At 41.0% G+C, this 24870-nt stretch overlaps 1 protein-coding gene across 1 annotated transcript in view; it reads right to left on the bottom strand.

Moving 5' to 3' along the window:
* stxbp4 (syntaxin binding protein 4) overlaps positions 1-24201 on the bottom strand; it is a 64051-nt gene extending 39850 nt beyond the window's left edge. The window contains exons 1-7 of the mRNA XM_046068870.1: positions 24111-24201; positions 14077-14150; positions 13777-13872; positions 13581-13650; positions 11543-11617; positions 4377-4462; positions 2454-2563 (exon numbers count right to left, since the gene is read on the bottom strand). Coding sequence (XP_045924826.1) covers positions 2454-2563; positions 4377-4462; positions 11543-11617; positions 13581-13650; positions 13777-13872; positions 14077-14150; positions 24111-24166 — 567 coding nt within the window. The 5' untranslated portion in view covers positions 24167-24201. The remainder of the gene's footprint in view (positions 1-2453; positions 2564-4376; positions 4463-11542; positions 11618-13580; positions 13651-13776; positions 13873-14076; positions 14151-24110) is intronic.
* Between the last annotated feature and the right edge of the window lie 669 nt (positions 24202-24870).

Below are 24870 nucleotides of genomic sequence, written 5' to 3'. Positions count from 1 at the left end.
TTTGGGAATATCAAGAAATTGCTTTTGCATTGTCTGTTTTATTTGTTAACATCCTAAATTTGATTGGATGTAAAACTTGTTGCTTCAAATCCAGCCAATAACCCTAATTAAAAATATGTTGTTCCACATTTTATTGTGTGTCATGTAATGTGGGGAACTGGTCTTGGTCTTGACTCAGTCTCAGCCCCTAAAAGTCTTGGTCTTGTCTTGGTCTGGATAAACTCTGGTCTTGGTCTTGACTTGGTCTCGGTTTGGTCTTGACTACAACACTAGTTTCATGAACCTGTTCTTATTGTCAGACATGCATTTACATGTTACGCTGCAAAAACCAAATTAGGAATAAGCTCAAATTGCGTTTATATTTTTAATATTGTTGCCACACACTTGTCATTTATACTAAACGGTTTCAGAGTTGCAGTTCCAGGGACTTGGGATCTCAAAGAATCTCGCGTGATTAAACAAGACTTCAGAGACTAACATGGAGGCAGACTTTCGTCGTCACCTGCTTGATCTTGTGTGTTGCTGTGTTTTGCGGAGAGAAACTAAAGAAGAGAATCAAACCGGATGAACTCGAGGCTGAAAAGAGGGAATCAGCAGGTTTATACATTTTACGCTGGGGACGCTTCCTGCTCAGCTCGCTCTCATTGGCTGCTGCTGGTTTCTAATCCAGTGGGCGACCTTCAGATTCTGTCTGCAAAGCCCTCACACTACAGGATCATTAACGCTGAGAATCTATTTAGACCAGCCTCGGCCCAGGAACAGCCTCTGATCATCCGGAGGCCAATTCGGACTCCGCCCTGTTGGAGTTTGGCCAAACATTAGCTGCTGTTTCCAAGGTCAAGAATGAACTTTCAATAAAGTTAAAGTTCTGACACAAAAACAATGTTACGATTAAGTCTGCAATGATGTTGCTTTTGCTGGATTTGTTTATCTTTTAATTAATAAATTGATAAAGGTTGGGATGTGTACGTCGCACAATCCAAATGATTACAACACTTCTCTTTATTACAGCGCTCAGCTAGGACGCCGACCTTCTGGCAGTCTCCTCCAGGCACTATTTCCTGAATCAACACCATTGGTCCTTCTGCACGGTTAGCTCCGCCCTTGATGACCAGCCCCAGGCCTGTTCCCTTGGCCACGCATATCAACTGAATGACGCTGTCACTGGGGAGAGAGAGGTGGGAGAGAGAGAGGATGACACTAAGCATGATTAAAAACCACAAAGCCATGCTGCCGCTCACATTCAATCCCACCATGACATAATCTCTAACCCTCCTCCTCTTCCTCTCTCTAGCTCTCTCTCTGGTCCTCCTACACTTCTCTGTGAAATTGCTGAAGATGCTTTTCACTATTTTTAGCTGTTGCTGGTGTTTCCATGCTGCAGAAATACAATTTAACAGTTTTATGTAACAACCTTCTGAAAAGACCTTCAGAGAGCAGCTCTTTGTTTACTTCCTGTAGCTGCAGAGGGTTATAAGCGTTCGCAGCAGTAAATCATAACTCATTTATATGTTCCCAGTTTTCATTTTAAGGTGCCTCGTTTTTGCAGGAACATTCTACACTCCTTTTTTGTAGGGTTGAATAGTTCAATAAAAGCTTTTAATATGTACCGATTACATATTATATTATACCGGTTTCATTTGTTCTTCAGAGCTGCAGCACAATTTGGGATCTTGCCTTTCCTGAGAGGATAAATGAGGTCTGCTTTGATGCAGGAGTCTAAAAACTTTAATAGTATTTTATTATTATCATTAAATAAAGAGATACACTGCCGGTCAAAGTTTTTAGAACGACTTTTCTAGTTTGTACGTAAATCTATGTAGTTCAAGTCCAGTGAAAAACCTTAATTGGTACAAAAGTAAGCAGCAAACTGCCAAAGTTAAAAACGTTTACATCACAAAAACAGACATAAAATGAACAATTAAATGAAGGAATTTTGTTCATTATTCATTGTAGGATCAACCGATGACCAGCTGTCTGTGGGAGCTTCAATTTAAGATTTGTGTCAACTAAAAGTTTAAATAAATCTAAGCCGCAGAGCTCTGATTGCCAACGCATAACATGTAATAACAAAAGGTGGTATTTAATTACATTTGTAGGCAGCATGCTATTAATGTGGTATTTTAAGTGAAGGAAACTGTAAATGCTAAAACAGAAAGTGTATGATTCATTATGCAACTTTATTTTAAACTTCAGTTATTAATCTGTCATTTAAAGACAGAAATCTAAACATTGGATATTATTGGAAAATGACTGATAGTTTATATTTTTATTATTATTAGTTTACCTAAAAATTGCATTAGTTTATTAAATGACTCTAATCAAATGTCTCAAAAGTCTCGTTCTGGTGGGATCCGACTGGCTTCCAGGTAAGAAGTTATTTCCATAAAGGCTGAAATCTGCTGCCACCGTGTGATTACTGCCTACCTGAAGGCGTGCGAGGACATGTGCATGGTGTAAGGGGGGGCGTGGGTGTAGGCTGTGACCCCCTCTTTAGGACTGAGGAGCTGGGGGCTCTCTGATCTGGAAGAGGAGGAGGAGGAGGCGGTGTCCGTCAGCTTCCCTGAACAGAGATGACAGGAAGAAGAAGAAACCAGAGAGAGAGAGAGACAGAGAAGAAAGAGCGAGAGTGGAATAGAAAGTGAGGGGGAGGTGGAGAAAAATGAAAACACAGGTTTAATCAGATCCATTTTTTAATATTTGTAATCATAAATCTTCTGCTTGAATCCAAAGGTGGAGGCGGAGAAATGGATGTGTGTTTGTGTCTCATCTCTATATGTGTGGGGACAAATCTGACTTTTGAACCTTGTGAGTGAGGACATTTCCCAAAGTAAAGACATTTTCATCTGTGACACAAGAGGACATACTGTTTTTGGAAAGTAAAGACACTTTGAGGATGTGGGGATGTTGTACGTCACAGGAGAACAATTTTATAAACTCTGAAAATGTCTAAAAAGATCAGGACACCTCTGAGAACATTTGTGCAGCCGGCACTTCATTAGCAATCACAGAGCACGGTTTTAAAAACTTCAACTCAGAGCAGGAATGCGCCCGTTTTTCTCCCCATCGTTCATTCGGGTGACAACAGAGGAAGGCTGAACTTTCATCAACATTGTTCTTGAAACGTTCAGCTGGCTAGAAAGTAAGTAGGTCTCACATCACCTGTCAGATAAACTGAAGGCCTAAACCCAAAATGCAGCGCTGACGTTAAAACAAACCGATGCTCAGCTGCTCGGCAGGACACACGACCCCCTGTACTTAGTGGTAATGTTTGTGAATAAAAGGCCTTAAGCTGGCCACAATAAAAGGCCACTCCAAAATGTGCAGTTCCATCTCACATCCACAATGCCACAGATGTCGCAAGTTATAAGGGAGCGTGCAATTGGCATGCTGATTGCAGGAATGTCCACCAGAGCGGTTGCCCGTGAAACGCTGTTTCACAGATATTTCCTGGGCTGACTGGTGGTTGTGTGCGTGACACAGGCGCCGATTGCCACAATACACGTCTTTCTGTTGTGCATTTTTCCTGTCCATCAAACCCCGACGATTTCACCCACCACCACCAAGTTACCCGCGAGTGGCGGCTGCTACTTTCATTTCCTGTGTGACACTAAAGTTTATGTTGTGCAAGTTTCGGTCAAGCTTAAGGCCTTTGTACAACAAGAAGGCAAGGTGCAGCGTAACATGCAAAGTTGATGCAGGCTGGTTTACTCTCGCGTGTCATGTGACTAGAGTGTAATCGCAGCATTTGCGATTAGAAAATCATAATTTTATTACATCGCGATAATATCACAAATGCAATTAACCATTCAGCCCTAACTGCCAAATTCTCTGAAACGCCTTTGGAGATGGCTTATGGTAGAGCAATGAACATTCAATTCACGGGCAACAGCTCTGGTGGACATTCCTGCAGTCAGAATGCCAACTGCACGCTCCCTCAAAACTTGCGATATCTGTGGCATTGTGCTGTGAGATGGAACTGCACATTTTCGAGTGGCCTTTTATTGTGGCCAGCCTAAGACCTTTTATTGTGGCCAGCCTAAGGCCTTTTATTGTGGCCAGCCTAAGACCTTTTATTGTGGCCAGCCTAAGGCACACCTGTGCAATCCCCATGCTGTCTGATCAGCATCTTGATATGCCACACCTGTGAGGGGGATGGATTATATCGGCAAAGGAGAAGTGCTCACTAACACAGATTTTGACAGATTTGTGAACAATATTTGAGAGAAATACGCCTTTTGTGTACATAGAGAAAGTCTTAGATCTTTGAGTTCAGCTCATGATGAATGGGGGCAAAAACAAAAGTGTTGCGTTTATAATTTTGTTCAGTATATATCAGAATCCAATTTAGGTTAATGTTAGTGAAAGTGTTGTACCTGCGGAGAGCTGAGTGGGAGAGATTCGTCCTGAAGCTGCGACATTATTGGAGCCGTACTTCTCCATCAGCTCAGCAAACTCCCTCCTGAAGAACACAAACACACAAAGAAGTATTCAAATCCTTCACTTGAATAAAAGTATAGTAAAGATACTCCATTACAAGTTATGCATTTTAAAAAGAGTAGCGACGTAGTAGTAAACATGTTTTTTACAGTAAAAGTATTAATTATTATTGTTTTAAAGAAACAGCTGTTCAGAAGTGTTGAATGTGTTTGACCTGTTATAAAATCATAGCCAGAGCTCGTCAGACTGTGAAGTGATTCTGTTGGAGAGGTCAAACTACAATATGAAGGGAAACCAGCCGAATAAACAATACATACAAACTGAATGTGTAGACTGAATTAGCATCATGAAGAAAGGAAACACAAGATCTGTCTGAGGTTTCTTTCCATCATCAGCTGATCACAAACTCTCCTCCTCTTCACAATCACTTTCTTTTTTTTCTTGGATAACTGTTCACTTTTACTGAACACAAGTCTGAGTGCAGAACACGTGACGGTGTGAGTTCACAGCGTGGTGTTTGTGGATGATCTGAAGCGAGCAGGCAGATCTGTGAGCGTTTGTCTCCCTCACATGGACGCAGAGGAAACCTGAGTTCCCGGATCGCTCACACCATCCCTGTCTGGTCAGGATGTTATCGGCTGTTAATTTTAAACAGGACGTGCACAGAGCGAAAGCACAAAAGGTCAGGGGTAACACTGTTTTCTTGCTTAGATAGCAGCGTCTCATTTACAGTCATTCTTCAAGCACTATTTCTGAAACCAGTAACACTTGTCCTCAAATCATTTACCAAGTGTGCCAAACTCAGTGCAAATTTTTTATTTTTGTCTCTCTGCAAAACTTTAAACACAACTCACTGCTTTACACTCACTTTGCAATTCAATAACACACTTCTAAACTGTAAACATAACTATTTTTTGCTTCACCATTTTGCCAATTGACATTCCACATTGACACTTGATTATTAGTTCACATACCAATCAGAGCATGAGCACTATATGTAAACAGGCCACAGGTAAACATTTGGTTTGGGTTACAGTGGAGGCTTTAGAGGGGTGAAAATTAGAGGAGGGAGAGGAGGACACGGACGAGGAGGTGAAGAAGTAAGAGGAGGAGAGGACGAGATCAAGTAGGATGGGGTAGAAGGAAGAGGAAGGGGAGTAAGGAACATACGGCAATAACTGATGAAACATTCCACATTGTAAATACAGTCATTGCAAATAACAGGATCACACTCAGAGAACTATAGGACGACATACAGGCAGATAAAACAATGTTCCACAGCAACAGGGTCTCTCTGCATCCACACGTGTTTTTCATTTACACTATCAGTGCATAGTTGCTGTTTCGTGTCCTTACAAAAAGACATTTGTCTGTACTGTAATGATGCGAAAGCTACTTGCAAGAATTTTCTTCTTTTGCAAGAGATGTATAATGTTTGGTTTTTTGGTGTAAGTGGTGGTTTTGTAGTTAGAGCTTTGCAAAACTATACTATAGCTTCAAAAATGGTGCCAAAGCAGTCAGTTAAACTGTAAGGCAGTGAGAGGAAAGTTAACCACGTGGACTCTGGCACCTATTTCCAGGAAAAACGCCTAAAATAACAAACCCAAACTAAATCAGTAATATCTCCTCAACCATCAGACCTAGATACATAATTCTAGTCTCCTTTGAAAGGTCAGAAGCTAAGGAATATAAATCCATTGTACTTTAACATCTTTATTTTACCATTACAGACTACATGGAGATAAAATACCGAAAAAATATGATATTTTCATCCTCGCCTGGTAAAAAAACCCCTATATTTTAATACAATAAGTCCATCAAAACCATCATAAGGTAGATTATAATGCACCTGAATATCTTCTAATACACCTGGACTACAACTGTAACTGTAAAGTTGATGAAAAGAAATACATACAGTTATTACACAATCTTTCAAAAATACACCAGGCGAATGTCCATATTTACTGTTGTTCACTTTTATTGGGAGTTTTCTTCAAAACATTATTTCTCTCCACACAACCACGTTCCAAATAACATAAAGCTTCCAAAACATTGAAATATTGATAAAAACAGTCAATATTCCTGTGACCAAAAGCACTCCCATGCTTTACAGGCCACAGCTTGAGAACAGAATCCTACAGGGCTTCACGTGGGCGAATCGATTGATATCCTGCACGTCTATGTAGCTCCTACGGGTCGCCAGCAGAGGCCGATAAACCCCGCCTCTGCCAAAGCAAACTGTTCTTCTCTACTTCAATCTGACGACAGAAACGAAATCATCCGACCTCACCCGCCAGATGGTCTCTGTTGACGCAAAGGACCGCTGTTTTTGGATGGAAAACGGCTAGAACAGCTAGAACAGCTAGAACAGCGAACATCGATTAGCTCCCCTGTATCGGGCAAGTCCGTTACCAAGTTAACTTTGGATATAAAGTGTGGAACATTACTTTCGATTCTTCTTCTATTCTATTCTATTTCTTGTTTCTGGTAAAACAGCTGACAGGCTCTTCAACAGAAAACATGTCTGACTTTGTTGTTTAATGCAGATTGATTAGAGCTGAGTGTCATTTTCAAAATCCTCTTGATCTCTTATTTAAAGCCACAGCTGCTCAGTGGAAACAAGACGAATTAGAGGCTGGGTGGAGGTTTGTGTGTCTGAGTATACCTGTGGGGGTCTGTTGGTCCTCATTTTTGGAGTGGTTCTAAATGTGGGTGTGTACGCAGGGTTAAAGCAGAAAACTGTGATGCAGCTGAAAGAAACTGATGATTGATAAATAAAAAAAGAGAATAAAAATCTGTCCTGATGGTGACGACAGGTTTTACCTTCTGTACAGTGGCCATGTTAGCACATCTCAGCTCGTCAGGCTCAGCTCTACACTGTCAGTCAGGTTTCTCCTACCACATAGAAACCGGTGTCTTCAAAAGTTCCTATTCTGCTCATCTGGATTTTTAACAAAAGGTCTATCTAGTCTTACTCATAATTTTTTTTTTGTCATAGAAGAAGACTCATGCTGTGTCTAAATTTGTGCCCTTCCAAGCTTGCATTTACTATTTTATGTGTGTAAGTAAACCGGATGAAAAACAAAAGTCTGATAGATGAGAAGTCTGAGGATCGACAAAGTTATTACAGTTCATCCTGAGGGGAACATGAAGGACCAGTCTTTCAGTAGTTGTTCATATATTTCAGTCTAGACTAAAGTAGTGGACTGACATCCCTGAAAACAGTCACACATGAATAGTTACATTTCACAGCTGATAAACTGAAGACGTGAAACGCGCCCTTGAAAAGGTACATATCTGTAACCTGACTGTTTGCTCCTGAATGACCCTGGAGAATTTGATTGTTCACGTCTGGACAACAGCTTAAAAATTACATAAACTTCCAGAAGTTCCGGGCTCGACCCCATTCAGCATCCTGAACTCACAAATCTCCTTCAATAAGCTTAGACTCCACGTTTGACTTTCCGTTTTTATCCAGCGAACCTGTGAGGACACCAGAAACCAAATCCCTGATGATTTCATCACGGTGTCCTCGCCGTGACCCGCCGTCCCGCTTAGTGGCAGCTGCACATAATAATCATAATTTGTTGTAAGTGTAAAAAACAAATATCAGACGTGTGGGTACAAAGCTGCAATAACACACACACACACACACACACACACAGGTCCGGTTTCGTAATAATAAGGATGAAAATGAAAGGACTCCACTCTCTGCCAGAGGTGGGACGACCTTTTCTCTGCAGTCACAACAACACACTCGCTTCCTATCAAATGTTGTAAGCTGGAACTTTTTAAGCAGGTCGATCCTCAAATAACCTTCTGTTCCTCCCTGAATCAGTCCTACAGTTTCCTTCTAACGCCAAACCCATCACTCTTTGTTTTGTTTTTGTTTTTTGTTTTTATAGAAATATATTAAAAATACACTGTATGAATTATACAGGAGAGGTAAGAAACCCCCAAGGGCTTATAGTGAATCATCCCCTCTGGATTTTCATTTGATATTATACAAAATTATTATAGAAAAATAATGACAATAATGATAAACGATTAAACACAACACACATAGTGAAATTTTAACCATGACGTACGTATTTTTTCATGCTTGACTTAAATACTGACAGTGATGGACAAGGGTTGGATATGAATGGACATCACAGTTAGTTAAAAACCAGTTATGAAATGCTTTTGGTAGGCTATGATTTTGAACAATAAATTTGTACATAAAGATACATGTTTGATAGATACTGATGTTGAAAATGGATAAATGATTTAATTTCTTGAGCAGAGGAGCTGATGGTTCATACCGATGTGATGCAGTTGCCTGGCTTAAAAACCTTTTTTGGATCAAAACGATTTTTTGAAGAGAAGAAGGATAATTATTGCCCCAAACAATGTTACAGTATGATATATGGATGCAATAAACTATAATAAAGAGTTAAAAGACAGGACTGATTTACCAATGAACAAGCTTTAAGACTGTGAACTGGCTGAAAGACTAGTTTAACACTCAGCTGCCACCAATACAGACTTTAGGATCAGTAAGGAGCATGTGACCGGTTACACACACTAAACGACAGGTAGTATTTCATTTTGATTTCCGGAGCTGGAGAAACAGATGAAAAAAGCCAAAATTAGAGTTTTTTTCCTTACTATTTCTTGGAGCCTGTCTGCTGCTCAGACCTAAGAAATAGTCTGACATGCAGCATCCTGTAAAACGAGGAATTACTGTTTTTACACTTTTTGAAAGGATTAAACCTACAAGGTCTAAGAAATAATGATCAGGGAGATTTAGAGGTGCAGGGAGGTGGATTATGGTTCCTTTGGACAGAGCCAGGCTAGCTGACTTGCTGCATATGTGTTTACAATTTTTTCAGTATTATTTATTTTTTCAGGGCAGATTGGATTTAAGTAACTATCAAAATATTTCCTGACTATTTTCGATTAACTGACAGATTGTTTCATCTCTGATGAACTTATTTCTGAGAGTTAAAGGTTTTCATGGCGTACTAGGTGTTAATCAAACGCTCCTGAAACCCCTTTATATTTTGCACACTGTTGTGTTGTTTTTTTTACAAGAAAAGTGTCAGGACATAAAAACTGATCAGAAGAACATGAGGAGGAACTGAACACACGGGGACTGTTGATGTTGGTTAATAAAGGATTGACTGCTTCCTGCACTGACACTAAACGCTGTTATTGGACGTAAATCATGAGTCGGGGAATCGGAGAACATGCACGTAAATCTTTTAGAGGGAAGAAAGAAATTCTGGTGTAAATGTGGATGTTTGGAAGCACAAGTGGGATTGGTCACGTTGGTTAAAAACCGGCTGCAGTCTGCCGAGCGTCCTGCAAAAAGTACAACCTGGAAACTGAGTCTGCTTGCTGCTGTTTCTGCTGATATGTGTTGCTTTGCATCTCTGATCGGCCAGAGCTCTTTCCCTGCTGTCAGACAGCAGAGCGACCCTATTGTGTCACTGCGTGTTTGTCTCGATGTGGCAGGCTGACGTGGAAAAGCACAGGGGACAGCAGAGTGCCAAGTCAGCTTACCTCCTGCTGGTGAACCGCAGGGAGCTGCCCGTCAGCCGCACAGAGTTTATACCAAGGACAGATCCAAACACAGACATGGTTCATTTCAACAGGCAAGTCCAAGCTTGAGGTAATAAGACCTGCCTCTCCTCTGGACCATCAGCTGTTGTCTGGGTTGTTTCTGTCTACATGACGTTTATCAGGTATATTAACATCACAAAAGATAATAAACAGAGCGATTTTAGGGAATTGTCCCTTCTTAAATGCATTGCGATACGGACGATTCTGAATTGATGAGCATGGAAGCATGTTTGCTTTTATGAAGTAGAAGGGAATAATTACCTGGATAAGACACACATTATATGCAAGTTGTGTCAAACTGGCTGGGTATTGGTACTCAATACCGTAGTACCAAAACTTCTCCAGTCAAACGAGTATTGTATCCTTTTTGTAATCAGAAAAATAATTATTATTAGTATGATACATGCAAGCAACATGCCAAAAGGAAAAGAATGGCGCCCCTCTTTTTTTCCTCGCTTGGTCCGCACGATGCTTGTAAGCCTCAGCATTGGCTGTGGTCTCAGGGACGATCGTCATTGTTACAAGATTTATCACCATCCCTTTGTTTCATCATCTTTCACTCTTTACATTTTTATTTGCAATTCGCATCACTTGTCACCGATCGATCTCTGCGTTGCATCACATCAGTTCCTCAGCTGATGTAGTCGGTATGGACAGTTATGTGCAGCTTTCTTCTTTAGAGTCTTTGGTGTAGTTTAGCTTCTTGTTCAAGCAGACTCCTTTCTCGTCTTCTACTTCTTACTTAAGTTTGCGACTCACCACTAAAAGAAAAAGCACTCGCGATCTTTCAATTCAGTTCTTCAAGATTTATAGACCCAAAGTTAACAATTATTATTATTCAATTATTCTCTCAACAACTGTATCAAAATGTTAACTTCTAACTTGAGATTTCCACCCCTACGCAGAAGTTTGTGCCTGGTTGAGTTGGAAAAGTTGGTGTGCCAAATCACATAATGGGATTTAATGAATGAATGCCAATAAAAATTAATGGACACAGGTTTTTCAAATAAATAATGATGTTGCTTCCACTGTCTCGCCAAAAACTAACAAAAATAGAAAAAGAATAAAAGGACCATCGACGTCCGGGTTGGTCTTCACTGGTCTAAAATCCATCGATACCTCAATAATCCAACACCAAATACTGTGTGTGGGCAGAGGAGACAAATACATTCATTGTCAAGTAACAGTATCTGAGTTTGGAAGCTGCAGTGTAATTCCACTATGGACCAGAGCCAGCAGGACTCACCGAGTACAACTAGAACTTAAGCACCTTAATGTTCTTACTGTAATTGGACTAATTTAAGATGAATCAAAATCACGCATGATCATGATCCCTAGACACCGAGATGTGTCCTCAGTTAAACTCAGCAGCAACCAACAGGATGTGATCGGACATGTTGAACCAAAATGGACAGATTTTACACCCCAAAAATAAAAAGATGAAAAGAAAAAAAGTAATGTAAGGATAGCAGTGATGTTTTTTTTAAATTCCTACCTGGATTCATCATCTCTGGCGATCAGCAGGGACATGTGATTAGAGAGTGAGGCTGTCCTCAAGATCTCCACCGCCCTATTAGGAAACGGGACAGAGAGGTAACGTCATCAGCTGGTGTGTAACCTTTCATAATAATAATAATAATAATAATAATAATCTTTATTTGTAGAGCACTTTTCAAAAAACAAGTTACAAAGTGCTTTAAGAAGTGTAAAGACAATAATACTTTTTCGTACATACATACAGATTAAAGCTCAATCACAATTACTGTAGAAACATAAATGCACGAAGGGCACGAGGGCTCACTGTTGTTTTGATGAGTGACGTACTGACCACTCGGAGGGCTTGGTGAACTACCGAAGCTAACACGCTAGCAAGGTGGGAACATGCTGTGTTAGTCAGTCAAAATATCTCTTTCTATTCTGTCTACGCTGAGCCGTTTACTCCCCCTGACATTTTGTTCTTAGGATTGTTCTTCATTTCATTTAATAAAGAGTTACAAAAGAGGGACAAGCTGTCAGTTCACACAGTTAAAAAGCTATATTAGTACGATGTCTTCATGTCTGTAAACCAGGTCTCTGTTAAGGAGCAGTTTATACTATGACAGGAGGAGCTTCAGTAAACCTGCCAGGTTTAATAAGCTATGGTCACTTCTTCGATTTTGGACTCTGCAGCTCTCTGTTCACTTAAAGTTTGCTATTGGTCAAAAAACGTGTCAAAGTTGAGCCAGACACAAATGATTTACAAAGACGTATTTGTCCTGATAAAAGCTGATTAACTGATTGTGGCAATTCCATCGAAATGAATTGATTTGCCTTTTAAAATGCTGGTGCGACCGAGCCATGCAACACAACTGGTCACCAGACTCATGATGAATTATGCACCCCAACGCTGACTTGAGTGGTCCTGATTCTTATCACATCTCAAACCACGTCTGTCCCCATAACAGAGCTGAATCTGGAGACCATATGTGCAGCTTTAGGTCCTTTGGTGTCAACACCCAGGCCATACCTGTCAATCCCTTTTTCCAGGGATTCTCCCGTATTTTACTTTTCTATCCCGTTGTCATCAATCTCCTGTATTTTTAACCTTTCGACAAATAAAAACCTGTGTGAAACTGTGTGAAATTGAAATGTGTGCTTTTCCCCCTCCAGTAAAGCAGGTGGCAGTATGTATAACATTAACTGTAGCAGTGAGGGAAGTCAGCAGCAATAAAACAAGAAGAAGAAGAAGAACAACAACAACAGCACAAGGGATTAAGGATGAATGATGCAGTGTGTGAACTGGAAAAATGATTTACGATGTGCGAGTAAAGACAGTAATTCTGCATTCTGCATGAATGGTTATTATGATTATTGACAAGTTAGTGCTTAACATTAGTAAATTAGAGACCAATACTGTGCTTCTTGCACAAGGATATAATGAATAAAAACAACTTGCAAAAATGAAGCTGTAACTGGAATAAATATTAGGCTTAGTGGTAAACTACATATGAAAATATAAATATGGTAACTAAATGTATACCGTAACGTAAGCATTACTAAATCATATTAAATGGCTAATCCTTGAAGTTAGCATCTCAGAACATGTGTTAATTATAGCTAAACACTGCGTATTGCTTACATTGATGGGATGGAATTAGTTGTGCAGGTATTTGGTCTGAAGCCAAAATGTTGGACACATTAACATGTTGATCTGATGGTGGCGCTAGATGAAAAGTCAGAGGATCACCACTTAGAACCACAAATGCCACGCATAGAAAATACTTATCAAGTAAGTGAAAACTTTGACTGTCTAGTGTTTCTAAAAGAAAAGTTAAAATTCATCCTCTCTGGATCATGAATGTCTGAACCAAATTTCATGGCATCAATCAATTATCTCATAGTTGATGAGATATTTCAGTCTGACCCTGCGATCCCTAGAGCCCTGCTGCTGGCATGGCTAAGCATTTTAATTACCCCTTACCTTAAAATACCTGTGCAAACACACACACAAACACACTCATTAATGTAGTGCAGACAACACACGTCAAACTCACCTCTCATTGGTCACCCCTATCAGACTGATGTTATTGACATCCAAAATCAGGTCACCTGACTTAAGCCGACCTGGAACACAGAGTGACAATCAGACAGAGTCTGGTGAGCGAGGATAATAATAATAATAATAATAATAATAATAATAACTGCCTGTATTTTTCTTGTAAAAGAAAAAATATAAAATAAGCTACCTACCGTCCATAGCCGCCAACCCACCGCCTATCACCCTCTTGATGTAGATACCAAACTCTTCTCCCGTCAGCTCTCGGTAACCCCCGATTATCTTCACACCTGTGCACGCATACAGACGAGCTCAGGTCAGTCAGGAAACTTCTGTTGAAGCTGGACAAGCTGCCTGAACTCAAATGCAAAACAAATGATCTGTGGATGCTTTTGACACAGCTGTCCGGTGCTCACTGAGCTGCAGTTTAGAGACATGTGAGATTATATTAACAATGATTCAGAGGTCAGAGAAGTCAGGGGGAAGATGCTCACCGAGTCCCTTCTTGCAGTCGCAGAACTCCAGCCTCTGTACGGCTCGGCTGATGCCATGCGGGCCCATGATCGTCCTGACAACAAGCAAAAACACCACAGATTCAAAAACATACCATCATCCTGCCTCATCCAAAGCCCCACTCTCTCTCTCTCTCTCTCTCTCTCTCGCTCTCCTCTGTGCTTCGCTGCACAAAATAATCAAATCATCACTGGATTTTGTCATTTCTCCCACATACCTCCCCCCCCCACCCAGCCACATCCTAACCAATAAAATCTGTCGTCTCTTCAACGGCACGGCGGTTGAACTGTGCGGTGACCTGGATGTCAGCAAGCCCCGACACAAACAGTACAGACAATCAAAGAAACAATAAACAGCAGTCATTATATCCTCGACACAGAGACTCCTCAGACGTGGTTAACATGGTCCTGCTGTCTGCTGGTCTGGTGCCGAGGCTCAGCTCACCGTCAGAGCAGAATGTGTTTCAGATGCTTACGTCTGTGTCTGTGTGTCAAAGTGTGCGTGTAGAGACAGGATCTACTGTCGTGGACTTCACAGGGCCGGCCCGAGAGTTTCTGGGGGCCTTTAGGAGAATTTGATTTCCCCCCATAGCTATGCTTTGTCACATCTTTAGGCATCTGGTACCAATGCACATGGCAGCCTATTGCATCATTGTTCACACAGCACTGAGGGAAGCCCTTTAGTGCCATTGTTCAGCCCTAAAAGTACTACTATAAATAACAGCAAAGTCAGATTAAGGAGGTGGACAGGTGGGACAAAAACCGGACTTTCACCAGGAGATTGGTGTGAAACAGAAAGTCAACATTGGTTTCTTTGAGTGATGTTATATAACTTATGTAAGTAGCATTATTTAACTTCCGTAATTAAAGCCACGTAAGTAACAGTTATTTTAACCCAAACCATGATCTTTTCCTAAACCTTAGCCAGTAGTTCTGGTGCCTAAACCTAACCAAACTGCTACATTATGAAACATTAACCAGTAATTTTATTTTGAAAGTTATTCTGCAGTTCTTGCTAAAGTGACTGCGGAGCTCTACACGTACAAAAACAATACTAAAGGGCAAAAAGCGTTGCCAAGGCGTTTTGACAAAGCATCTATATGTGATGCCCTGGGATTAGAAAGGGTTGTTGTTGTCTAACACAACTTTATAATGGGGGTGATGGCGCATAGATGAGATGCTTGCCTTTGGTGTGAGAGACCCGGGTTCCACCATTGTGTCCCTGAGCAAGACACTTAACCCCTAGTTGCTCCAGAGGCGTGCGACCTCTGACATGTATAGCAATTGTAAGTCGCTTTGGATAAAAAGCGTCAGCTAAAATGAATAAATGTAATGTATAATGCCACGAGACGGTGAAAGTTAACTTTATTGTCAATTCTGCCATATGCACAGGACATAGACAGTTTTAAGATGCCATTTTTTACAGTCCTGCAGTGTAAAACAGTTTAAGTACAAGAGTATAAATAATGTAAAACTAATTGAGTACTACAATAAAGGTACCCTTGAAATAATTGCACACGTGTGCATTAATGTCATTAAACAGCAGGTTGTTTGTAGCTCAGATGATGCAAAGTATGTCCTTCATAACCAAACACCAAGTATATAATTAAGGATAAAATTATGAGTCATTAGCAAACTTTTAACTGTTTAAAACATTGGTTACTTTAAAACTAACCTTCATCTGGGTGATAGATTAGAATAGAATAGAGTTTTATCATCCAGCCAAGGCTGGAAAATCCTCTTTGGTCTCATCAGACCTATAAAAACATCACTAGTCTATATCAACATATATAGATATATAAAAACATATACAAACATCCTATTAAATCAATGCTCCACATCTCCGCACATCAAAGCACTCCAGTTAATACCACATACAGTGTAAAATGTACTTTCTATCCAGAGAGGTATAGGTGTAAAAGATGGCTTGTAGCTCTTTTTATTTGCCACAGGCACTCTGTTTGGTCGCCCTGAAGGTAGCAGCTCAATCTCAGTATGGAGGAGGTGTCTGCTGTCACCAACGATGGACAGAGCTTTCCTATGTAGAGCTGTACTATAAAAGTCATCCAGGGATTTTTGTTGCTGGCCTGTTATCTTTCCTGCTGCTTTGACAATCGTGGCCAGCTTGTTTTTGTTTCTAGGTGTTGGATTTCTAAACCAGACAGAGATATTAAATACGAGAACAATCAGGCGGACAGTGTTCTGGTGAAGGGATCGATCACACAGGCCAAAGTGATTTCATGGTACCTTGGGGAAGTATTTTTAGTATTTTTTAATACAAAAATACAGTAGTTTATTTGGATACACTTAAATTAGACTATTTGGTATCTTATTTTAAAATACACTTTGATGTATGTTTTCCCATCCCTGGTGACAGTCACAGGTAGAGTGAGAAATAGTTTAATAGCCGTGGCTACATCAAGCACACATGATAACGTGGACTGGCGCTTTATAAATATCCCGGCGGGGGGCCTGTTTGGACTGTGGGGCCCGCCCCACCTTGCTGGGTTTGCGGTGGTATACCTTACGGGCCAGACTGTACCAGCTCAGTATAACTAGGAGAGCCAAAAGCACTCGGACCCAGCAGGCAAAGGTAAAAGTTCAGTTTTACTCATGGCCTGAAACAGTCAGAGGTCAAAACCAAGCAGGCTACTAAGACGAGGCCAACTTATCCAGTTAGGGGTTCAAAGAGGCAGGGATCAGGCAGAGATTACGGCTAAGTAGCAAGCACATTAGACGATCTGGCGGAGAATGAATGGGCCGGTGTATACACTGCCAGGATAACGGGGAACAGGTGTACAGGTGATGTGGAATGGCGGGAATGAAGGGGTTATGTGCTACGCTTTTGGTATTGTTGACTTAAATTTTAAGCTCTAGCCAACTCTTCTCTCTCCTGTCCGATTGAGTCACTCCCTCCTGGCCTGCTTGGTGTCCACCTGGCCTGCCTGTTCAACTTTGCCTGCCGATCTCCTGCCTGCCCATCAAACTTTTGCCCCTCAACCTGACTCCCTTGTGGAAAAGTCTGCATGTTTTCTTTTTCTCTCTCTTTTCTCTGCTGAGCCAGTGCAGATTTAATGTCTTTGGGGGATTATTTCCACAACAGAATCCTGCTCAGATTATTTGAGCGCGCCCTCAAAGTATATAACCAATTGCTATAAATCCTTAATTTAAAGTGAGCATATCTAACCGAAGCATATTTGTGCTGAATCTGTATTCTAAATCTGCAAAGCAACGCATTTCTCCAGCCATCAGATAAATGTTGTAAAAGACTAATGTAACAAGTACAGTAGCAGAATCTCTGATGTGGAGGAGACGAGCTCAGTCCCTTCACATCTGTCACTAAAATCCGGAAAACATGGAGCTGAGCTTGGGACGGTTGCCCTGATGTCATCTTGGTCATTTTCTTCTTTTGTTTTCATTTCCAGCACTCTGTGAGGCTGCGCTGCTCTCAGGACCAGGTCACGTACAGTGTGTTATGTAAGGGATAATGTACAGTGAAGTGGATGAATAAAGATCCCAAGGTGAAGCGGAGGTCGCTCTGATCTCTCTGAAGAGGCTTATTTTGATCTTAACACAAAGGCTGCAACCACATATATCACATGAATACACATGATTAGACACAAACCGCTGATTTAAATTGTTAAGCAAAGAAATCCGACAAGCTGAAGCTTCTAAAGTCAGAAGCAAGATTTTCTACCTGAGGTGGATGTCATCATTGTTTTCCTTTTCTAAGACCATTTCTATGAACATGTTTTTGCTGGTGGTAGTGATAGATTTACATCTGTGGGTCATCAGTATGCTTCAAACAAAGTGCTTGTTGGATCATCCAACAAGCACCTTTTCAGTGTTACAATTTGAGGAGCTTTGACAAACCAATAAACCGACTTTCATGTTAACTTCAAGGAGGAGTAAATGTAGGCAAGGATTTAACTCCATCACGCTCTCTTCTTTTATTCTTCACGCCACAGAGTGCAGAGAAAGTGTGCTCTGTTAAGGTGTACAAAGAGTCATCCAAACACATATAGAGTGTCACAAGATTGGTTTTGTTTACATGCAGCCACATCTCTGTTGGCCTGACCACAAATCAATGTCACATGGTTTTCATTCTTTACCAAAGTGCTGTCAATGGAGCCACGTGGTGCATAAACATCCACGTTACCATATTTATACTGTTGGTCCTCAGTGGTCCAGATTTTGGAAAATGGGTCAATATACAGCCAACACAACAAAGGAGATCCAAACCGACAGACTAAACTATGGTATATTTACTGAAGTGCAGTACTGCGTTGTGGTAATTGAGTATTTTCTTTTCATGCCCTTTTATATTTACATGCCAAACGGGAAATATTGTACTTTTTTACTCCACTGTATTTATCAGACAACTTCAGATTTAAGTTTTACATAAAAATATGATCAGTTTATAAAATACAACATACTGCAGCAATACAAAGGGACCCAAGCACACCTGATTAGACAACCCGTTCTCACTCCCAAGACGTCACTTGTGGCCACAATGGTCAAGACCCCTTGGCGTTGGTTTGTAACGCACCGGGGGTTTAGCCCTGTAGCTTTGTATTTCAACACTAATGGTAGGTGCAGCATATTTAATAGAAAAGTCTGAGTAAGAAAGTGGTTGGGACAGACGGTGGGCCAGAAACCGGACTTTTACCGCGGAGACCATTGTTTGTATCCCGTGTGAAACAAAAAGCACTGAATGTTTTTATTTAAGTTACGTAGGCTGGGTAAGTTCCGCCAGTCACTACTTTTACTTGACTTACATCACCTAAGTGACGTACACCGTTGTTAGTTTTAGCCAAACCATGATTTTTTTCTAATCCTAACCAAATAGTTTTATTGCCCAAGCCTAACCACACGCTTATTTATTGTTGCTAACTTCACCACGGAGCCATGTGACGAGTTGGGATGAGAATGTGTTGGATTACACAGGGTTTCTTTTGGTCCCTTGGATGGGAGGAACTGGTCTATATTCCATAGGGGTGTCAATTAGGGCTACTGGTTTTTCGATGAATTCAATTCAACAAGGTGCCTCTTGGGTTCCTCCCTTCCCTTACTACCGTAAGCAAAACAAATGTTGGTTTTCACGTGAATAACCCGACAGCAGCAGCAACCGCAGCAGCAGCAGCTCTGAGCCCCACAAACAGACCACAACATGCACCGAAGCCAACTGCTGGGACACAAGGAAGCAATTAAACTGATCACTTAAGACCTGATAATCTGCACTACCTGCCGCTAGCAATTAACATCACACTCAGGCTGCCGGCCAGGAGGAGCATACAGAAACACCGCCAAAGAGCCGTCCAGACCAGCGTGACTCAACGCTGACCAGTTTCTGACACTTTGACCACATTTAACAAAATCCTTGAAATACAGACGCACATTATGATACCTGAATAAGACAGCCACAATTTCTTTTGGTTTGTTTTCTTTTGGCTTGGCTGTAATTTAATACTGTTTCAACACCATTTTATCTTCTGGATTGTTGAAATATGCCATAAAGTGTTGAATTTTCTACAATAAAAAACAAAAAAGAAATCACGGACCATGACGGATAAAGGACATCGATCACCATGTAAGTTACAATTGGCTATTAACACTTTTCTCTCTTATGCCATAACTTGCTAATATGCATAGTCTATGTCGGAGCACCATATTTTAGTTTATTTCCATCAGATTTATAGTTACAATTGCATTCTAGGTGTATTAGAAGATATTCAGTTGTATTAAAAGCTTCCTCAGGATGGTTTATTGCATTAAAATATAGCTTTTTATACCAGGCGAGGCTAAAAATTTCAGATTTTTTCTTTATTGCATCTCCATGTAGTCTGTAAAAGTAAAATAAATATATTAATACACAATGGATTCATATTCCTTAGCTTCTGACTTTTCAAAGGAGACCAGAATTATGCATCTAGGCCAAATGGTTGAGGAGATATTCCGGATTCATTTTGGGTTTGTAATTTTAGGCGTATTTTCTGGAAAAAGGGGCCTGTTTTCAACAGGTTAAGTAAATTAAGACTTACTTAAGTACTTAAGAAATAAACTTAAGGCTTTTTGTGCGTCCGGCCCCGGGTCACAAAGAGTTAACAACAAGGAAGTGCGTTAGCCAATCAGAGCGCGTGTTTACCGTAGCAGGCTGGACTGCACGCGCCACCGCTGCTGAACGCTACAAACGGAGCTCAGATAAAAGTGTAACTTCAATAAGTTGTGAAATAAGTTGACAGAATTTAGTTTTCAGACTGCAGGTGAGTGCATGTGTGAGGCCCTGTTCACCGAAACCTGCAGGATGACAGACAGAAATCCCAGAATCGGTGAGTCGCGGTAAAAAAAAAAAAAAAGTAAATGCTGCGTCATGAGATGCTAGGCTAAGCTAATGCTAAGCTAGCAGGTTCAAGTGCGTGGGCCTAGAGCTAACAGAATTAGCAGTGAGCGCAATCAGCCTCAACTAAAGTTCATCTGTTTGACAACTCAACTGAGAGAGTGTAGAAATGTCAAGGATAGTGTTTCATTGCGCCGTGTTTGATGCTAACTTAAGTTATGTTTTGTCAGACATTTTTATTTCATTGTTCATGGTGATTCTGTTGCATTTGCACTGCGTGGTTTTAATTTCTGCAACGTTGTTCTTTTATATATAAAAACATATAAGCAGTGTGAAGTTAAAATAGAAACTTGGGTTTATTTTACTCAGTATTTAATTTGACGTAAAAGGTGCATTTAAAAAATGTTGATTGCTCCAGTTGCATTTGGTGAACGTTAAAGGAACGAACACTCACTTGAGGAGGCTGTTGAGTAAAATTAACTATAACTAACAGAATAGTAACTATTCTGGCCGTGTGGATGACTGCAGGCCAGGTATTTTTTCTCTTGAGCTGAGTTAAAGTTGATGGCGAACCAACCCAGATGAGATCCCTGGATTGAAGACCCCTGTCCTGCCACGGCGGTCAGACAACCAGCATAAAATGCACTAAGCACCACCTTAACACTCCAGCACCACTTGTGCAACCCCACACTTCCAGACTCAAATTTTTTTATTTTGGACTTTGAATGGACAATTACCTTCCTCATCCTGTTTGGAAACGCATCCCTGGTTTCTGCAGAACTGAGTATTCACACGGTTTATATGGTGTGTTATGGTGTCCTGGTTATTGTGATTTTGGCGACTGCTCATACAGTGAAAAACGATTATTAAGTTGACGTCAGATGTGACAATGTTGAAACAGGTATTCTTTACTATAGTTATCCAACAGATGTGAATATTGAGGATTGAGATTTTGAGTTATTGATAATAGGGTACACCAGCAAGAAAATAAGATGAGTGATTTTAGCCCAGCTGAAAAATAGAGGTAGTCAAAAGAGCTCAGTGGTTTCAACCTTACAGAGAGGTGACAGAAGAAATAATTTGTTAATGACTGAAACTGAGGCGTTTCTGTAAAGTGAACTGTATAATTGAACCTCTGGTTATTTTAAGTTTTTTGCTTATTATTAAAAATACAAGGTACCACAGAGCTCAGCTCTTTATTTTCAACTGGCCCCATCGGACCAGTCGATTTGACACTTACAGCCCGAAGACAATTTTTAATTTTTCATCCAAAAGTTATTTATCAGTGTTGCAACAAAACCAAAGACTTTTATATACTTTTATATATATATATATATCCAGGATATAAACAAAACTAAACTAAAATGTAATCACAGTTATAAAAAGGTTAACAAAACTATTTACTGTTAAAACAAAACATACTATCAGACTCAAACATGACGTGCTCTCTCTCCTGCAGACAGCCATTTAATAAAAACTCTACACAGAGCAGCGGATACGAGTCGCCTCTATCCTGATTGACAAGTTGTCAATCAGCTTGTAGCCCCGCCCTAAAGCCTCCCCTGCTTCCTGGTCTCTGTTCCTCTAAATGGGACCATAATTTACTAAATGAACATCATGCTGTGTTGAAGAAGACTTGAAACTAGCGACTGAGACCATAAACTCATCAGGAAAGTGTTTACTGAGGGAATAAATCAGCTGACAAGTATATGAGGTTTTAATCACGGTCTTCACTGAATAATTGTCTTTTAATAGCGAGACTTTGTGTCAAAAGTTCTCAACATTCTTGAGACCCGCGATGGAGACATGAGAAAACATTTCAAAGGTGTTTTTTAGCTTAACTTTCATGTTATCTGTTTTTTAAAGGAGTTCCATCAGACCAAAACGGTAAACGTCCAAACCCAGCATGAAAATAACGTGTGTTTTGTGTTATGAGGTTTTCCCACATGATGGCAGCAGTTTTTGGTGAAGAAGTGTCCCCTGGTGCTGTCTGCTCTTTACATATTTAATCTCCTCCCGTCTGTTTGCGGCCCTCCTCGTACGTTCATGTGTCAAATGGAAAAACCAGAGAGGAAAATGAAAAGCCCAGAGTCCCAGCGGTGAAGCGCTGCGGCTGTTTTCACAGAGATGAGTGATGCAGATTGATTCATATGCTGACAGATTATCAGCAGTCGTAGGATGTTGCTCCAGCTTCAATTCAAACAGGATCGCTGACTGATCGGATGAGAAAAGATCAATCGTCGGTGAGCTGATTGAGGAGTTATTTTACAGCTAAAGCCTCTTCGCAGTCTCTCTATTGGAGGCATTAATTTTGAGATACATGTACTTCACTTGGATATTCCCTTGTTATTGTACTTTGTTCTATAAAACATTTTGGAGGCAAAATCTACTGCATTTATCTACTTTGCAGATTCAGATTATTCGATTAAGATCCCTAAAAGCTCCCTAAGAGCAGCCGGCCTCCTGCGTGAGTCCGGCGTGACTGTAGTAACGGCGTGAGAAGACGACCTCCGTTGTCGTCAGCGCTTGGTTGGTTCAGTTTATCCTTTGCTAAGTGATCGGAATAAATAAACACAGAGGTCTACATGATCCCTTTCGTCCCAGAGGCGTCCTACAGAATATTTCTCTTCGTCCCAAACACATTTTCTGTATTCCCAGGAGGACAGTGTTTCCCATACGTTCATTTGTGGCGGTCCGCCACAGTATCAACGCTGACCGCACATATTGATTTATGACTTTTTTTTTTTTTACTAGGCCAATTTAAAATCGTATTTGACTGCAGAGCTGCAGGCAGCGCGTATTCGCGCAGCACATCCTCTCGCTCGTCTCTCATCCGTCCCTCGATCTCTCGCTCTCTCTCTCTCATGAACACAGCTGCGCAAATCTGTGCAGCACAACGCTGTCGCTGTCGGAGACCCAGCTATTAAAAGTTATTAGCAAGCATGTAAGGAGCCTAGCTAATAAGGAGAGCTAAGTTAATGTTAGAATACAGCTGGGTTTTTTAGGCTAGCACGCTGTTTGTTGCTGCGCCACAGTTACACTATCATTCTGTGGGAAACACTGGGCGCCGTTAGTCTCGAGCCCTCAGCAAATCCTTAACTGAAACCAGAGAATGTCTGACATTTGTAGGCTGCTTGATTAAGAAGCCATTGATCAGTTATCATACCTGTAGACTGGAATATCTTACTAGACTAACTGTTTCAGCTTCACTGAGAAATATCCTGTAAAACTCCTCAGATAAATGTCTAAAAGTCACCGCCTGAGAGGACACATGGTCATTTTTCAGAATTCCTGAAAAGTTTAAATGTTGGAGGTAGATACAGGAGATTTGCCTGACAGCAGCCTTGTGTGTCTCAAGTTAAAGGTAAAATATTTATTTAAAAAAAAAGATAAATGTAGTGAAGTAAAAAAAACAAACACAATGTCCCTCTGAGCTCTGAAAAGTCTCAGAAACAGAACCTGAACTGAATGTTCTGTTAATAAAACTGTCGGTGCCTTTAAAACAGCTCTGACACGCATGACCCAGAACTGCGCACATGCATGGACTTAAAGTCAGAGAGCATCTGCCGGTAAACAGGCTGTAAACCTATTTCACCTCCTGCAGGAGCTCCTGCAGCAGCACGAGACAGAAAAACAGACGGAGAGAAGGAGGGGAGGAGCAGCGGGGGAATTAGCTTACCAGTAGAGAAGAGACAGCCCATCGAATCGCTCCGCGTCCTGGGGGAGAAATGGCATCGCAAGACGGTCTGAGACCAAAAAAAACAACCGCACACACACACACACACACTCTCACACACAAACAGGCGTGCGGAGTGCTACGCCGCCACGAGACGGCAGCGGGAGGGTCGGAGGGGGGGAGGAGGAGACGGTTCAGACCGGGTCGGTGTGTGTGCGACCGGAGCGAAGAGGAGAGTGATGGAAATCCGCCTCGACAGGGAGAGACACGCGCTTACCTTTACTCACTAATCCATGCTGATACCCGTCCGTCACACGCACATGCACACGCACAACATAAGTACACACACACACAACATAAACACATGCAAAGACACAAACACACACACACCATAAGCACATACAAAGAAAATGTTTGAGATTACAAAGACAGATGAGAAGGAAAGACGAAGAGGAGAAAGTGAGAGCTGCGTCAGCTTTAGTAGTCACGATCTGTCAGTATCAGGCCCGACCTGGACATATCAGCTGTTGTGGAAGTACTCATTATCAAGTACTGAAAACTTTACTTACAAGTACCAAAGTATTAGCATCAAAATATACTTAATCAAACACTAAATTTAAATTTGCCTACTCATTACACCAGCAGTGATTATGATTAGCCCCAGTGCCAATATCTTTCTTGTAAAGGTTCAGTGTGTACGTTTTAGTGGCATCTAGTGGTGAGGGTTTCAAACTGCAACAAATGACTCGCTGTGCATTCACTT

Source organism: Micropterus dolomieu, linkage group LG14 (assembly GCF_021292245.1).
Source record: "Micropterus dolomieu isolate WLL.071019.BEF.003 ecotype Adirondacks linkage group LG14, ASM2129224v1, whole genome shotgun sequence".
Taxonomy (NCBI): Eukaryota; Metazoa; Chordata; class Actinopteri; order Centrarchiformes; family Centrarchidae; genus Micropterus; species Micropterus dolomieu.
The sequence above is the reverse complement of the archived record's forward strand: the minus strand, read 5'-3'. Positions and strand labels throughout refer to the sequence as shown.